This window comes from Pristis pectinata, chromosome 13, assembly GCF_009764475.1.
Source record: "Pristis pectinata isolate sPriPec2 chromosome 13, sPriPec2.1.pri, whole genome shotgun sequence".
Lineage (NCBI taxonomy): Eukaryota > Metazoa > Chordata > Chondrichthyes > Rhinopristiformes > Pristidae > Pristis > Pristis pectinata.
This window is the reverse complement of record NC_067417.1, coordinates 31,922,808-31,941,461: the sequence shown is the minus strand read 5'-3', so window position 1 is coordinate 31,941,461 and position 18,654 is coordinate 31,922,808. Positions and strand designations below refer to the sequence as shown.

The following is an 18,654-nucleotide window of genomic DNA, read 5'->3' as shown; positions in this document are numbered from 1 at the left end:
TCTCCAGCAACCTTGTTTCAAATTAGTTTCCCTGGAAAATGTGACAAAACAATGGATGCTGTTGAATAGTGCAATGGGACTAATTTAACTATCAAGATCGTCTGACTGTGGATATCCAATACACAGTTCTGCCCAGGTCCAAACCATCTCAGGCAAAAGCTTCAATTAATTTGAATCCTATCATGATGATTTTTATGTGCAAAAAAAAATGAAGAATTTAATAAAAAATAAATTACTGAAAATACTCATCAGGTCAGGAAGGATTCTGTAAAGAGGGAAACAGTTAATATTTCTGGTCAATAAGCTTTCATCAGGATTTGAGATGTGAAAAAACAAGTATTTTAAGTCACAGAGAGGATAGAGGGAATGTTAGCAATAGGGTGCAGACTAAGGTTGTCCAGAAGACACACCTAATGACAAAATTTCATTACCTTTTCTGCCAATTTTCACTGGTCTCAAGTTCTCTTGGTCAATATCCAACTTTTCTCTTCCCCTTCTTTATCTCAATCTCAGGAGAAAGGCCCACTGACTAGCACAGCTATCTCTACAACCCTTTCTCCTACCCGGCTTCCCATGAAGACTCCAATCTATTCTCCCAGTTTCTCAATCTTTCTCAGATCCCTTCTGCTGACAAAACTTTCCACCCCAATGCCTCTGACATGTCTGCCTTTTCTTTTATTCATTTCTTCCCCACTGTCCTGCATCATGAGCATGCCTCCTTCATTTCCTGCACTTCCACTCTCACTCCTTCTCCTCCCAGACAGAGGGACAAGGTTCCCCTTTGTCCATCCACCCGACCAGTCTCTCCACATTCAACAGATCATCTTCTGTAATTTCTACCACCTTCGATGAGATTCTCAGCATTCTGAAGGGCCCATTCCCTTTGCAATTCTTCTATCTCCAACAACTACTCCCCTTCTCATCTGATTTTCCCAAGCAACCTGCTATTTTACTTCCCTTCCCTCTATTCAGAGATCCAAACTGTCCTTCAAGGTGAAGCAGCAATTCACTTGCCTTTCTTCCAATTTATTATATTGCAATCAGTGCTGATGATGTGGTCTCCTCTACACTAGAGAAACCAAATGCAGCTTGGGCGACTTCTTTGCAGAACACTTCTCTTCCATCCACAAGGCAACTCCAAAATTCCAGTTACCTATCACTTTGATTCTATCCCACTCAGTTCTGACCTCTCCACCTTTGGCCTCCTCACTGTTGTAATGAAGACCAATGTAGACTTGAGGAAAACCACATCTATCTAGGGACAGTGGGCCCCTTAGGACTCGATAATGAATGGGTAATTTTTATGCAAGGTTATCCACTTTGCTTTCTCTGCAGATATTGTCTGATCTGCTGGGTGTTTCTAGCATTCTCTCGTGTCACATTTCCAGCAACAACTGTGTTCTGCAACTCACAGTGCCAGCAAGCTCTTGTTTTTCTTTTCTAATTGCCCTCAATCATCTACAATAGACAGCTCTAAAAGCATTGAGTCATCTGGACAACCTGTCTCCACCCATCACAGACATTTCTTTTATGCTCTCCACAAACTTCCCTTAAACGGCCCTTGCTTTTTCATTCTTCTAGTTCTAAAGTAGGGTCGCTGGCTTGAAATTATAAACGTTTCTATCTCTACAGAATGCTTTCTGACTTGCTGAGTATTTTCAACACATTTTATTTCATATTTCTAATATCTGCAGTTTTTATTTTTATTGTGAGGATTAGATTTGGTCTTCAATTGATGTTAATAACTGCTATTGAATGCACAATGCAAAGTGCTCCCACCTGCAAAATGGTTTGTAGAAAAAATTTAGAACTCACTCGAGAGAAAAATGTTGAAAAACGTGGATGTTGCATAAAGTTAAAAAAAGAAATATTCAAGCATTAATAATGTGTGTACAAATTCACTAATATTTATATAATGTGTTCCTTCATAACGTCACATAAATCTTTAAATACTTCATAAAAACACAATACAAATCATACAGGGAAGTACTCTATTCGAGTCAAGGTTACACAGCACAGATACAGGCTCCTCATCCCAACTCGTCCATGTCGACCAAGTTGCCTACCTGAGCTAGTCCCATTTGCCTGCATTTGGCCCAAATTCCTCTTAACATTTCCTATTCATGTACCTGTCCACATGTCTTTTCTGAAGAACTAATTTTCTTAACTTTTCAAATCTGAAAATGTATACCTGGCATGACATCTTCAATCCAAAGAAGAGCTATATCTTGCGAATGTCTGCACAGTACTTTCCCATTCCACGTGCCATCCCAATCACAGAAGCCATTGTCCTGAAAATACAAATTTTAGTTTTAAAAAGTCAGTTTCACTAAATAGCATTCTTGTACTGATCACATAATGAAAGGGGTTTTCAAGCTTTTAATGAGTAATAAATAATGCCCAAGCAAACAATATATTTTAAATGCTTTTACTCAATACGCAGACTATTTGGGGGGTTTTATTTTCTCCTTAATAACCAGGACTAAATTCTTTTTTCCCCATAGTTCTCCCAACTCTTCACAGTAGTGACTTTCTTTTGGCTGGGGATTTATGAGGGTGGTGGTGGTGGTTAAACTCTGAATGGGTACCTTATGATTCAGTATTGGATGCAGCATAGTTTCTAGTTTACATAAATATCAGATTTAGCATCTCAGTACAAAGTGGTCAAATTTGCTGATGACATCAAACTATAAGGGCACAGAATTCAGAGAGCACAAAAATCAGAGAATAGGTTGAGCAAACTACTTAGGATAGAACAATGACAGGTAAAAGTTAACCTTAGTTTTATGAAGTGTAAAAAGAATAAGGAAAAGTTAGCAATATGCACAATATAAATGATTCTGAATTAGCAAAGTGGTCCAGAAATGTCTAGAAGTCCCACTGCACTCAATAAAGGTGTGAAGACAATGCAGAGTAACAAGGCCAAAGGAACATTTAGTTGCACTGGGATAACAGTAGAGTACAAGTCAGATGAGGTAATGTTCAAACTGTAATGCACTAGTTTGCTGCATCCTGTCGACAGCATTTGAGGTTGATCAGTCAGGAAGACAACTTTGTTCAGAAGCCAATCAATGACCTAGAATAAGATCACAGACTAAATGATCAATTTGATAATATCTTCACCATTTGCAAATTTTGCTTAAAATCTCAAGTTTTGTATGTGAAATAACTTGTCATGGAACTAATAGCTTGAGATGAAAAGGACTGACTTCTGCACGTTTCCAGGGTTCGGTGGGGGGGGGGGGGTTGGGGGTACAACAGTATTATTGTGTTCTTACTTGCAATCTCTTGATTTAGGTGGGGAACAAATAATGCAATCTGCAGTTCCATATAAACAAACAATTATGCAGTGATTTTTATGTGAAGCAATTTTTTTTAATCATCATCTCCAAAGTCTGTCTCAAGTTGTCAATTCTGCATGTGAAATTCTGAAACCTATTAGATTGGCAATAGTTAAAACCACAAGTCTTACATTACATCACATTGCCACAGGAGGACAAGAGAACACACACTATCAGTGAGCTACTATTAAGATGAATAAATTCTTCAAATAGACCAGTTCTTCAAGCAAGTCCAGTAGTTGAGGCAAAAAACTTGCAAGTAATAATAGGATGTGTTAAGATCTTTTTTGGATAAATTAAGATAGGTCAAATTTTATTGGCAATTAAAGCTTAATCTAAACCACTAGAATACAGCTTGGAAACCAAGTATTCAACTGCACACCCTCTCAATATATGTGATAACTGAAATAAGGAAATATTATGCCAGTTTTGCAGTCCAAGTTATACTTAAAACTTAAATATTTGTATTGAAGCCTAATTTAGATCTAAAGTGAGCTACCAAGAGGAATGTAAAATTAGCTGACATCTTTCACAAGATAACTGATTATGTTTGTACACAAAAAGGAACTTTTCACCATGGGAAAAATCCACTGCACAGACTAAATGCTGCCTCACAACAAAGAAGACAGAAAATACAAATATCGGCTAATGCACTGGGTCAACTGCATACCTCAGGGGGAAGAAGCAGCCATAATCCACCCGGAACACAACTTGGAACTGGTGCTTGATAAGAAAACAATTCTTATTTGGAAAAAAAAACTGGTCCAAGTCCTTCCATTAAGTTTTTTTTTCAGTTAAGGAGCATTATCTTCTTTGATATAAGTAACTTCTCAGCAAAAGTTTGAATACATGGTGGTGAAACTAAGGGCCAGAAAATACAAATTTTTAACCAGCTGTTCTGTAGAGAATTATCAGCAGTGTGCGGGTCAGCTCAAACCTGACTACCTCATCCACATATTACAATGTGAAAGTAACAAACAAATTGGAGATCAGATACTGCCTCATCTGACCAATTACTCCAGCATTGGTCTCAACACCAAGTCCTATATCAACACAATACACTGAGTGAACTGGCTAGATGCAGTCCAGGGACAGCAGGCATATGGAATGCCAGTCAAGTTGTCAACCTGATCAAAAAGAATAGGTAAAAGGTTTGTTTTTTTTTTCCTTTTTATTTCACTTAAGATTGATGTTTTTTAATTAAATTTCAACAGGTTTTGTTTTAGAACAGGTATTTTTAAGTTCAGTTTTAAAAGAAAGAAACAATACGTTTGTTTAAATGCAAGCCCTTTCGAACTGTTCATAAATGTCTCCGATCATCAGACATTTAAAACAATCCAAAGGCCTCTAACAGCAGTGAGCTTGGCCTCTAGTGCTATCAGATCATTGGGCCTACAAAAACATAGCTTCATTAATAGTGTGAATGACAGGCCTGATCAAGCACAATCTGGCCTGTTCCCTCCTCTTCCTTGGATTAATTTCAGAATTCTTTGGAGGCAACCACTCTTCAGCACTTTAATTAAGTGTGCATTTAGGATCCAGCATTACCAATAATGGCACATATTTGACAAAGAGTCATCACATAAAAGACTGATCCCATAGTCGGGTAATATGCTCAGGCCTTTGAACAAGAATCCATTAGACAGCAAACGGGAACAGGAAACCTGGCTATTTTATCCCCTTCATTGCCCAACAAATGCAGAAGCCAACTGCACAGCCCCGAAACTAAAATGAAGACCTCTCTTTGAAACAGCGAATGGGTACAGTATCTAGGACTTTCTTTGTCTGCAGGCCTTGATATCTGATCACATAACACATTCATCCATTAAGAGTCAAATGACTTCAAGCAGCACCTCGGCTTCTGTCTGCTGATCTTGTTGCTCAATCAGGGGCCATTATATCTTCTTGCCCAAGGCAAGAACTTACAAAGACTTAGCAAAAAAAAGACAAAGTAGAAGACAACACGCCACCTCATCTTCAAAACCAACAATTAAAATTTTACTGTGGATTCACTCTTCTTCCCCATATTCACCTTTCCAAAGGAATAGTCATCGAATCAGAGAACTGTTACAACACCAAAGAAGCCCAGAAAAAGAGGCAATTCAGCATAATAGGCTTATTGTGGCTCCTCTTCGAACAATTCATCTGCCTGCTCATGGCCTAGCAAATTACCTCCCAGGTGCCTGTCCAGTCACTTTTGAAGGCAATAATTCATTATTTCTAACATCAGCCAAAGTGGTGTCTTCAATCAGCAATTTCAGTGAATACAAGGTGAGTTAGAAAATGACAAATCATGAAGATAGTCCATATTGTTATCCTTTAAGGGAAAATTATGAAAATAGAGAAATCTTAGTAAACTCTTGCTTAAGTCAACATCAATAGATATTCGAATTCTTTGGAGGAGAAAAGAGTGGTGTTTACAATGGTAGCAATCTTACCATGGACAATACCATGGTATTGTCCTTGAAGCCTCATCCAGGTACTCAATCACAGAGCACAGCACAGAGGGGGTGCCACACAACTCTAAGTAGTATCTTTAGAATAAAGTTTTAAATTGCATCCAATTCAAATGTATAAGATTGTTATCCTAATCAACAAGCAGCAGGGGAATTCTCCTATTACTACAGCCAACACTTAGCATATAATTAAGAAAAATAATTTTGCCATTTATCACATTGTTGTTTTGTGGGACCATGTCATGCAAAAACTTTTTCTTACTTGCACACTTCCTTACAACAGCAAAACATTCCCAAAAAAAAGCTTCATTATCAAAGAAGATCCCAGGATATCAAAATCACTGTACGAATACAAGTTCTTCCTTTGTTTCTCTGATAGTACTACAATGTCCTTGTTTCGAAAGCTTTGTTCACTAGTATAGTTCTCTGCACCATTAGGCTTAAAAACACGATATTCAGCTTTATGCTCATACCAGAGACAAAAATCAGAGCGCACATAAGAAATCTTCTCACCATTTGAACACCTAAAAAATAGCCATAATCCTCTTTTCCTGGCAGCAGACCACAGAATACAACTGTACCAAACATTAGTTCATCTTCAATTACTGCAGACACCCTTGAGTTAATTGGTAAAGCAGATTTCTCACTGTAGCAAAACCTTTCAGTGATCCCAGTTTCGTGTTCCATACCACCTTCTTCTTCAATAAGTTCCAGTTTGTCAAAAGGGACAAAAACTCCACAGTCATCATCACACTGAAACAATTGTTTTTCTTTGTATGAGCCGTCTGTATAGCCTTGACCCCTGCCTTCTTCCTGTTAAATCAGAGACAAACACATTGTTATTCATTGATTGAAGCATATTTTGACAATTTTATACAAATGAAACGACTGGTTACATGTTTAAACTACAATGACATTAAAACAGTACTGTGTAGTTGCACAGAACACACGGGTTGCAAATTAAAGAACACAGTTGCACAGCTAGTAGAGGGATTAATGTAAGATTAGCGTAAATAGGTGGTTGATGGATGGCACGGATTCAGTGGGCCAAAGGGCCTGTTTCTATGCTGCTTCTCTCTATGATTCTATTTTAATTGGCTGTACACAGCCTACAATAAAAAACTGTCAAGAGAAAACAATTGCTTGGCCATCAGTGTCATACTCCGAGGTGTGTTATCTTTACATTTGCCTTACAGCCAAATTTGAGATTAAACATTGCATCTTAAACGAAAGTGAACGTCCAGAGGATTAAAAACAATCAGCCACTGGTGATATGTTGTAAAACAAAATGAATAAGGGATGTCACAAAACAATGTGTCTCTGATGCAATGAATATCAACACTGAACAGTCAACTTAATAGATATTACACTGCCTGACTACAACACCCTTCCACGCTTGTGACAAAGAACATTTTAGTATCTGAAACTTATCATTTTATACACTTGTGCATTTCATCTGCGGAGTGCTCCCTTACTTTATATTTAAACTGAAATATTTCAAGTAATCATGTTGATTTTGTCTCTTAAAGACATCTCATGATACATGACGCTTAGAAGTGCGATTCTACATTTATGTAGTATTTAAACCTATGGGCATCAATGGCTCTGAAAATGTACCGGGTAGGCACGGTAGTGTAGTGGTTAGCGTAACACTATTACAGCGCCAGCAACCCGGGTTCAATTCCGGCCGCTGTGAGGAGTTTGTACATTCTCCCCATGTGTTTGCGTGGGTTTCCTCCGGGTGCTCCGGTTTCCTCCCACATTCCAAAGACGTACAGGTCAGGAAGTTAATTGCATGTTATGTTGGCGCCTGAAGTGTGGCGACACTTGCAGGCTGCCCCCAGAACACTCTATGCAAAGATGCATTTCACTATGTGTTTTGATGTACATTTGACTAATAAAGATATCTTAGAAATCTTATCTTAAAATTGACCCAACTTTTGGGGAAAACTACTCTAACACAATGTAAATTAATTTAAGAAAATTTACAAGATTGCTACTTTGGGAGTAAGTAACTAAACAGAACAAAAAAAACCTTATTCACCAGGAAGGGGATCTAGGTTTTGTGGAAAATTGTTGAAATTACTAATCCTACAATGCAACTTCAGAGAAAACAAATAGAAACAGAATGCAAAAGAGGTGAAAGCATCTTTAAGCAATGAAGAACCTCTATTTGGTGCAGAGTCATCATAACATAGTAAGAATAACACATAAAATGGGTAACAGGGTTTAGACTTGATACAAAAAATATCCCAGTTCCCGGGGGATCTGTAAGGTCGAAATTTAATTTACCATGTTGTTACTTTCAGTGGCATTTCACATGGCAAGTTGAGATCTGTAGTAATGAAACATTTTACCTTATGCTTCCAAAAGAACAAGATGGCAGAATACCCTAAAACGTGGGGCCCTCAGAAACTGATACTAAAACATTACCTAAAATAGTGCAATAGAGTACTTAATTTAGAAAGGAATCTTCTTCTTGCCATCAGACAAATGCAGGAGGAAAATAGAACCCACGCAATCCAACAAAGCCTCACGTATCAAAATTATCGAGAAGCAAAAGATACTGATGAATATCTGGATTACTCAGCAGTATCATTTGCTCCTCAATAATTTAGGCAACAGGGAATTAACAAATTAATGGATGGCCATCTAGCACTGAAGCAAAGATTTGTAAGAGCAGCAAATTACAGCAGATTCCAGGCAGATCCTGATATAATGGGGATTGGGCATGGTCCAGAACTTAAAACAATAACACAGTTTAAAACAAATAAATGTAGTTTTAGACATTTAAATAGTACAATCTTACAGCTATAAAACAGAAGAAACACTTGAAGATTTGTAAACTAAACACCTAACAAGGCTGGGAAGCTTTCATAAAAGCAGATTAGTACACTCTAAAAATGATCTTCATACAAGATCTTGTGCTCAATACTTGTGCCCAATTTAATCCACTCATTTGTTGAGTGATGAACAAGTCTTGCAAGAGGTTCAAAGCCTGACCACTAAATTATAATATACTATAAAGGGCCAAATGCTATAGTCATAGATAGCTATTGAAAGCTTTTCACCCAAGAAAAGTGTACATCAACAAGGTTGTTAAGAAAGTAATGTGAGGATTAGAATTTCAGAATGGTCCAGGGCATCTATCTGTGATATTGGTTCAAGTTTTCCTCTCTCCGTTAGCATAGTCTTACTTGCTCGGCATGTCCTGCAACCTTGCATTTGGCTTCTCATACTTTCCTTTGTCTGTGTTCTTACTCTATAACTGCCCACATTTTAGAGTTTTTATGAACAAAGGATCATTTTCTATCTCCCTGACTGACCCTATTGATCCATTGACTAGCAACCCTGGCCTCACCCAAGAGAGAACTATTTTTGAGATTGGATGTTTGCGGTGTTCCATTGGGATCAGTGCTGGGACCCTTGCTGTTTGTAATACACATGAATAATTTAGATGTGGATGTAGGAGGCATTATCAGTAAGCTTGCAGATGACACGAAGATTGGTGGAGTTGTTGACAGTGTGGAGGGTAGTCTTAGGCTATAGGGTGATATTGATGTGCTTGTGAAATGGGCTAAGAAATGGCAGGCGGTTTAATCCAGATAAATGTGAGGTGATTCATTTTGGGAATACCAATGAGGCTAGGACATACACCATGAATGGTAAAGTCTAAGGAAGTATTGAGGAACAGAGGGATCTTGGCGTGCAAATCCAAAGATCCTTGAAGGTGGCAGCACAGGTAGAAAATGTGGGTAAGAAGGCATATGGGAATCTGGCCCTCATTAGTGGGGGTATTGATTACAAGAGCAGGGAAGTTATGTTCCAACTTTATAGAACATTGATCAGACCTCAGCAGGAGTACTATGTGCAGTTCTGGTCACCACACTGTAGGAACATACTGTCGAAGAGAGTGGTGGAAGCAGAGTTGTTGACAGCATTTAAGAAGTGTCTAGATGAACACTTAAATTGCCTAGGCATAGAAGGCAATGATCCAAGTGCTAGAAGATAGGATTAATATGGATGGGTGCTCATTGGTTGGCATGGACGTGGTAGGCTGCAAGGCTTGTTTTCATGCTGTATGACTCAGTGAGATAATCCCCTTGTCCTATTCATTCCCCCAACTATTTCTGCAGCTTGATAGTAACTTGCCTTCTCTCCTTCCCAGTTCTCAAATATGTTTTCTCCTCCCACAGATCCTCCCTGACCTACTGCGTGTTTGCAGCATTTTGTTTTTATTTCCTGCACCTTCAGTGAGAGCATTAGATTTGGTCTTGTAGATAGGCAAGAAACTAGGAAGAGTACCATAAGCAAAAGGGTGGATGAGCTGTTTTAAGCATCTCAATTTCTTTTTACAAAGTTGTTAACGTACAGAGAAATGTAGAGAAGGTTCTAGTTCAATACAGTGGTTGCTGGAAATCTGAAAAATAAACAGAAAATACTGGAAATGTTCATGACTGGAAATTGTTGAACTCATTGAATATTTCCAACATTTTCTTTTTGGAAGGCTAAAAAATACTAGCCAGAAAGCACTACTTTGTTAACTTATGTTGAGATTCTCAGAACAGCATAGGAAGCAGGGGAAAGAGACCCAAAGTGAAAGGGGTCAGAGAAGTAACCAAGGTGTCCTATTTAAGTATGGGAAAAACTAATTAGATAAACAGAAAATTAACATGAATATAAAAGCTTGAAAGCCACCATCCTAAAATGACATTTAAAAAATTATGAAATAGTTGTTTGAAAACTCAAAGTGTCCTATGAAGAACTGCTTAAGAATCTACAATGTCATTGTCTGGAGCAGGCATAAAGTGTACTGCACGGAACAGCTCAAATTTTGTGCATTTTGTTTGTCTGTATTTGATTACCATTGTCAGTAATAAAATTATGAATAAAGATATGGCAGCTAGAAGCAGGAGTTAGGACGGCAATGTTGAAAAACGGAACAAATTGATGTTTGGTGATGGTCTGAGATTGGTGTGATTCACAAGGACAAGGTCAAGAGTTACCATTTAGGACAACTCCTTGCACGACAGCATAAGGTGTCTCATGAGGTGTCATCAATGCATGAGGTTTAATTTATAATTTGTTACAAGGAGCACCACTTTACAAAGTATGACGATCATCAAGTTCTACTCAAGGTACAAATCCCAACAAGCTGGAATTTGGGGACAAAGGCAAAATACATTTTTTATTAATAACCATTGAGGAATATCTGACTTCTGATTGCATGAAAAGCATTTGCAATTTATTAAATTAGAAATGATAAAATAAAGTATACAGCAACTCAATGAGAAAAAAAATCTGCTAACTTAAAAAGATTTTCCATTTCATTACTGTTCACAGAAATGTGCAAAAAGTGGTACAATGTAGCCCTGGGGATTACACTTCACAAAAGTTAATTTAGTCTTTTCCTTTTCATCATAATTTATAAGACTGCAGCAGCTCATCATAACACTTTGCAACCTTTGATTATGACCATTTTCTGAGACAAGCACTGAATCCTGAAAATTCCACAGTCCTAGGTGTCTTTTCACTACCTAACTTGCTTTAAATCATGCTGTAGGTTTTTCTATGTTTCTATATAAAAACAGTCAAAAGGAAATGGAATATAAACACTTAAACACTTCATAGAACAGTATGTTCCTATTAATACAAATTACGCAGCCAATAAGTTGTCATATGTACAAAAGCAGAAGTTTCTCAGTAAATGTCATGACCCAAAAAACAAGTAATTTATTCTGTAGAAATTTGAAGTAGAAAAATAGTTTGAACATGCACACTTCAGTACCTCGTGGTTAAAAATTCCTCCAGATCAAAGAAGGGCAGGAAAGTAAGTTATGAAGAGGACAAAAGGAGGTTATTCAGAGATATGGATAGGATTAAGTGAGTGGCAAAGATCCAGTGGTGGTATCCTGATGATAGGGCATCTGGTTCACCTGGTGCCAATTCCTGTGCTCCCTCTCCCACAGCAAGACCCCAGTTCCTGTGCTCTCTTTAAACTAACCCATGTTTCCCACATTCCCTTAAAACTTACCAGGGCCCTGTTTCCCACGGTCCTTTGAAACTGCCAAAATCCCAAGTGTGCTGGATTAAGGGAACTCTACTATACATTTTAAAAATATTTCCCTTTTGAGTTATTCATTCTTTTCTACAGTTCCACGGGGTTTTCCCTTTTGAAAACAGCAATTTTGATTTATAACAATACACAAAAAGCTGGAGGAACTCAGCAGGTCAGGCAGCATCTATGGAGGGAAATGGAGAGTCAATGTTTCAAGTCAAGACCCTTCATCAGGACTGGAAAGGAAGAGGGGAGATAGCCAGTATAAAAAAGGTAGGGGGAAGGGGTGGAGCAAGAGCTGGTGGGTGATAGATGGATCCATGTGAGGAGGGAGAGAGTGGGAATGATGCAAGAAGCTGGGAGGTGATAGGTGGAAGAAGTGACAATGGGCTGAAGAAGGTTGAATCCTTAATACAAGGAAAGCATGCACCATAAATTATTCAAAGATAAAATCATCAGACCATGATAGTGGACCATGGAATGAAGGAAAGGAGGTGAGGAGGGGAACCAGTGGGAGGAATGTGTGGGGGATGGGCACTGATGATAAAAGGGGAAAAATAGGGATGGAGGGGAGTGATTACTGACATTTATATACAGGATAGGAAAACAAACACTTTAGAAAACTTGGGTAGACTGTTGCACTTTATGCTACTGAATAAATAATTCCTATACTATTAATACAATAACGCAATCACTTGACCTTGCAGACATACTAGAGTTAATAAAAAAATTACTTGACCTTGCAGACACACTAGAGTTAATAAAAACTATTACAACTCTGCCATATTAATAAACTGAAAAGGGTAGCCAAGATTGCAAGTTAAATAATGCATGACTGTGACAAATGAACCAAAAGCCAGAGAGATCAATGACCATCAGCATATACAGGGTTAGATAAATCTTAGAGCAAGATAAAATGTCAGCACAACATCGTGGGCCAAAGGGCCTGTACTGTGCTGTAGTGTTCTATGTTCATACCTACAACACTTCACAAACCAGGAAAAGAATAGCTTTTAGTAGAGAAAACTTGCTGAATGATTAGAGGCAGAGTCATCAACAGACAGAAGAATTGCAGCTTTTAATTATTCAATGCCCAAGTTAGATAAGAAAGACAGACATTTTATTGCTGTACTCCACCAACACCTCCATAACAAATTTACACAGTATGTATACAAAAAAAAGACTTACCAATAATTCCACTCCAAAACACATTTCACACAGCAATGTACTCTGCAGCAACGGTCCCTTAAATCTTACTATACCAGGTAGTTTTTCTTCACCAGGTCTCAACTGAACATTGACCTTTGACCCACAATTAATTTGGAGTGCTTTTTGCAATCTTGGTTTGTTTTTGGACAACATGTGTCTCTCATCACAGGCTGAAACAGCCAAAAGCAGTTCAGCTACTCGTGGTTCAACTTCTTGTAAATCCTTTTCTTCAACCAGCATGGTGGTGTACGGGTCTTCTAAGCACTGCACAATAATATGCCCTCTTTTGCTCTTGTTACAGTGAATATTTGACAGTTGAGGACCTCGATCATAAAGCATTACCATGGTCCCCTTTACTAGCCTTACTAACGTTTGAGTATGTTTTTCAATTGCAGTACATTCTTGAGCAACTAGGTAATATCTAGGCTCATCACGAGTTACCATATTGGATTTGTCTTTGTTCCATGTAGCCGCACTCATCATGATGCAAACTTTTGTTGTTATTTTAGATTGTATCTTAAAGTCAACTTGTTGCTATGATTGCAAGGGCCAAGAGAAGCGTCCATACTTCATTGTTGAACGTATTAAATAGATTTCATAGAAAAAACCTAAACTGTTAGGTAAACTAAATCAGTGGTTCACCTGTATGGGTAAACAAAAACAAAATCATTTCAACAGCATCATCCCAAACATTTCATTGACAGTTATGCATTGTGTACATTAGTTCTTCTTTAATACAAGGAAAGCATGCACCATAGATTATTCAAAGATAAAATCATCAGACTTAGTGAAGCAAGCAGGATTTAAGTTTCCAAAATACAATTCAAGTCACATTTGTTATTAAATTATACAGCTATAAAGTATTTGTAGTATTAGATAATATGGCATATATATATATATATATATATACACTATATATGCTAGTATTATGAATAGGAAATATGTTTGGTTCTAACTCAACGTAACTGAACAGAACCAGTTCAGTAGAGCTCTGCTTTCAATTCTACCAACAAAGAGGGCTTGAGAGTAATCTGTACCCAGTGATCAAGCAGAAATTGTTTTAATTTCAATTTTCAGGGCCTAAGTTTACCTTCTGCTGTCCTAACACATTCAGGTCATCACAACTTTCTTGCTAAAGGTTTAAAAATTAGGAGATGAAAAAAAATTGGATGGGACTATTTTCGCACTGAAGAAATTTGATGCTTCTGTCAGGCTGGATGAAGGCTAGCAATGAAAATCTTCAATCAACTTCACCTGACTGGACTGTGAAAACTATTAAGTTTGGATAATGCCAATAAGATGTTGATCATTGTAGTCTTGACCTTGAAACACACCTCCTAAGGCAGCTAAACACAGTTGGAGAAAGAGGTATATTAAAGATGTCCTGCCAAACGTCTTGTTTGATCATGTTACATTTGTTTTCATCTTATCCATATTTCCAGCAACACGTCAACAGAGGTAAATATATTTGGGTAAATACTACACTATGGGAATGGACAGCAGTTGTCCAAACTTAATTCTAAATATTAAACCATTCACCCAGCCAAATCCAGAACCATTTCCAAATCCAGAACCATTGATGAAATCAACAGTAGACAACCGAGTCCTATAAAAAAAACCCAGCAAAACAGTAATAGATGCTCAGAACTAATTGAACAGCGTGTTTGTTCAAAAGGAAATGCAATACTTTCCTCCTGCTCCTTGTCCATCAGGCAGTTATACACACATTCTTGAAGCAGGTCCATCATCACGTAAAGTTGAACGTGGACTCAAAGGGTTAGAAAATGCCAATGCGTTGCTTTCAATTTAATCCACATCCAAATTTAACCCAGTGTAATAGATTGCCGAGTTACCCTCTACGAATAATAAACTGAAGCACTGATTGGAGAAGGAACTTTTGAAGGGCAGTACAGGGACAGTGCAAGTAACATACTGACCACCTAAGTCAGCAAGCTCCCGGGCACAAACTCTGGTCTGTGCGGTGAGTGCAGTTCAACCAAGGTTGCACTCAAGGGTGCAAACGTAACGGACCAGGGCAGCTTCAACCTCAACGTCTATGCCAGCAGACGGGGAGGAAGGGAAGCAGCATCTTCATCTGAGGGAGAGCAGACGCAGAAATTGAGACATTGACAGTGAAGCGCAGGCGCTGCTGACCAGAACGGGGCTCAGACCGGCTCCGCGACTGAGCAGCGGCCCCGGCCCCGGCTCCGGCTCCGCGACTAAGCAGCGGCCCCGACCCCGGCTCCGCGACTGAGCAGCGGCCCCGGGCCCGGCTTCACGGCTGAGCAGCGCCCCCGGGCCCGGCTTCACGGCTGAGCAGTAGCATTGGCAGTGGCCCTGGCTCTGGCCTCGGCCCTGGCTCCGCGGCTGCAACCGACACCGCGGGGTTGTGCGCCCCGAGGGCCGGGAACACCCTCGCACGCAGGGACACACGGCGCCGTCAGCCACTCCACTTACTCCGCCTCCGCCCGGTCCCGCCGAACTCTACAGACGAAACGAATGGAGGTCGGTGAGTCCAAACGGCCGGCGAGCAACTGTAAATAGAAGAATGTTCCAGCCGGAAGAGGACCAACCGCCACTGAATCCCACCAGCGACGAGCCCCGCCTCCCCATCCCCACCACCCGCGTCTGCCCCTTTGCCAATGGTGGATGCCGCTGTCAATCATAGCGTCATCCCGCTTCCGCTGTCAAATGGAGGGAGCAGCAGCTCAATGGGCATGTGCGTGTGGCTCGGCGGCGGGGCGGGGCGGGGTCTGAGTGACAGGTGTCACGTCTCACGTCTCCAGTGTGCGTGGCTGGAATTTCCCCAGCAATTATGTTACCGCAGCTTCGCAACTTTTTCACCTAATGGAAATAACAATTGATTGTGCACGAACCTATTTGAATGTTTGCTTGCGGACAGAAATTAAATTAAGAGAAGGGTTATATTTTATTGACTCTTGTGTTTAAATTTGGCTGAATAGCTGCACTTTGCTGGTTATTGCCAAAATAATTTCACTCCGCCCTTTTTTGGTGTTAATATTTCCATTGGACAATTGTTTCCAGGCAAAATATGCAGAAGGCCTATTGTCATTGACACCAAGGTGACACATCAAATTGGACAGAATATGGAAGTTTTGAATTTGGATTTTACAGCGAGTCAGGAGAATTATACTACTGGAAGAAGGATTATACTACTGGAAGAAAAGTTTAAAATGGGAAAATGAACTAGCAGGAAGAACTGAGAACATTCTTGTTATACTAAAGCAATGTTGTGATCTGGTGAAAGGCCATCAATCTGAAATGCTATATCTGTTTCTTTGTCCACAGCTGCTGTGAGACCTTCTGGGTATTTCAAGCACTTTTTAAAAAAAATTCAGCAATACAATTTTTTCATTCATAATTCAGCCCACAAATTAGGAAAACAAATATTTGTGCCGATGTTACCTCAAATCTTGAGTATTCCAGTGCAGTCCTGGTTATTATTTCCCTACTCTAGCCTGTGTAAACTAGTGGTCATCCAAGTATCTGCTGCCCATATCCCATCTTATATTGTTCCATTCACTGTCATCCCTGTTCTCGAATATCTGCTTAATATCAACAAGATTTAAAAGCTCTCATCCCTTGTTCAAATCCCTCAACCCTCACCCCACCTCATCCCATACCTCTCCAACATGCTTCAGCTCTGCACCCTTTGAGACCTTTGTGTTCTTCCTGTTCTACTATGTTAAGCATTCCCAAATTTGATTGTTCTACCTCCAATGCCAATGCCTGTGCCTTCAGCTACTGAGGCCTGAGGCTCTGGAAATTATTCCTTAAATCTCTGCCTCTCTATCTCTATTCCCCCCTTGGAGATTTATTAAAACCCATCTCTTCAACCATGCATTTGATCACCTGCCCTGATATCTCCTCAATTTTCTTTGACAACACTGCTGAGAAGTGCTTCTGGATATTCTGGTACATTAAAGGTTTATATAATACAAAATACTGTTGTAATAATTTGATGTTTTATTGTTCTTAATTCTAAAATACCAAGGCCTGTATTTTCCACTGAATCAGCCTTACTGAATAACTTTCCTTTGCCTGCTGACCCAGTCCAGAGGTGTACAAAGCAAATCAGATAAATCCAGAACTATGGCTGGGTCCGGGGGATGAGAGGAAATAATCTAACAGGTTGGGGGAGAGGAATGGATCATCAGTGGGGAAATTAGGGTGAGGTTCAGATATGGCAATCAATGGGAGGGGGTGTCTGTGATCGCAGGTCGGGAGTGATGACTGGCTATTAAGTGGGCAGGGAGGTCATCAGCCAATAGCTGCAAGCTTATGGTGGGTGGGGCCAGTGTCATGAGAGGGCAAGGTAAGGGGCCCGAAGCAAAGCCAATAAGTTGCTTTCTCTACAATTCAAAATAATGTTTTTTATATCTCTTTCCCAGTTCTGATGTAAGCTCTCTAATCTGAAATGTTAACAAAGTTTCTCTTTCTACAAATTCTACCTGACCTGCTGAGTGTTTCCAACATTTTTTTTGTTCTGTTTTTATTTCAGATTTCCAGTATCTGCACTTTTAATTGATTTTTGGCAACTTAAGGGGATCTGACCTGAATCAGACTTCCAAGTGTGGAAGGATTCCTTTAAGACACGTAAAAGCAGGTCTCATAAGTGCGAAGAAAGTTTGCTTCTGTGGAGGCATGAAAATCCCAGAAATGATGTCCAGATGTCAAGAAATTTTCTCAGCAGCCACATAATCTCATTTAAAACTGCAGCCAAATCTCTCACGCTGTAGACCACCTGGCAGCTCAATTTGTACTGTTACAGACCCATGATGATATCTTGACATTAATACTCAGGTCCAAGTGATCCCATGAAACCTTTGCTATTGATTCTTCTGAGATTCTGCTCCCGACAATGACAGAGGTTTCTAAGTACCAAAGGATGAAGATGTATGGCATCTTGTGGTGTAATCACAAAACTGAGATCACCCTTGCCTTTCCAAAGGCATCTCAACTGAATTGCTGTTGGTTTTGCTATGGGATTAGACACAATAAATATTAAACCTTATCACCAAGCATGCCTCATAACGACAATGAGAATGCTTGCAGTCTACGATTATCTGCATTCTGCAAATATTGACTTTAAAGAGATCATTAATTACTTGTGTCAGAGAAATAACCTTACACTAAAACTTATGGCTAAGAATTGGCTGCCATTACTGGACATGTTTGCAGGAGACAAGAGTTTTCAACGAAAGCCGAAAATATCAATTGGTATCCAAAATTGTAACTATGTGCATAACTACAAGCTTCAACCCAATATCCATGTTGCAGTCACAGCAGTCATGGATACTGGGAAAGAGATATAAAAACATTATTTTGAATTGTAGAGAAAGCAACTTATTGGCTTTGCTTCAGGCCCCTTACCTTGCCCTCTCATGACACTGGCCCCACCCACCATAAGCTTGCATCCATTGGCTGTTGACCTCCCTGCCCACTTAATACCCAGTCATCACTCCCGACCTGTGATCGCAGACACCCCCTCCCATTGATTGCCATATCTGAACCTTGCCTAATTTCCCCACTGATGATCCATTCCTCTCCCCCAACCCGTTAGATTATT

General features: G+C 39.5%; 1 protein-coding gene across 3 annotated transcripts in view; it reads right to left on the bottom strand.

Annotated features, from left to right (window-relative positions):
- Window positions 1-16,213, bottom strand: part of cylda (cylindromatosis (turban tumor syndrome), a) — a 59,715-nt gene extending 43,502 nt beyond the window's left edge. Inside the window, exons 1-5 of one of the 3 annotated variants that reach the window (XM_052028113.1) lie at window positions 15,522-16,213; window positions 15,002-15,159; window positions 13,044-13,706; window positions 6,311-6,610; window positions 2,192-2,291 (exon numbers count right to left, since the gene is read on the bottom strand). In XM_052028113.1, coding sequence (XP_051884073.1) covers window positions 2,192-2,291; window positions 6,311-6,610; window positions 13,044-13,547 — 904 coding nt within the window. In that variant the 5' untranslated portion in view covers window positions 13,548-13,706; window positions 15,002-15,159; window positions 15,522-16,213. The remainder of the gene's footprint in view (window positions 1-2,191; window positions 2,292-6,310; window positions 6,611-13,043; window positions 13,707-15,001; window positions 15,160-15,521) is intronic. The other 2 variants (XM_052028112.1, XM_052028114.1) reach the window with 2 other exon arrangements.
- Between the last annotated feature and the right edge of the window lie 2,441 nt (window positions 16,214-18,654).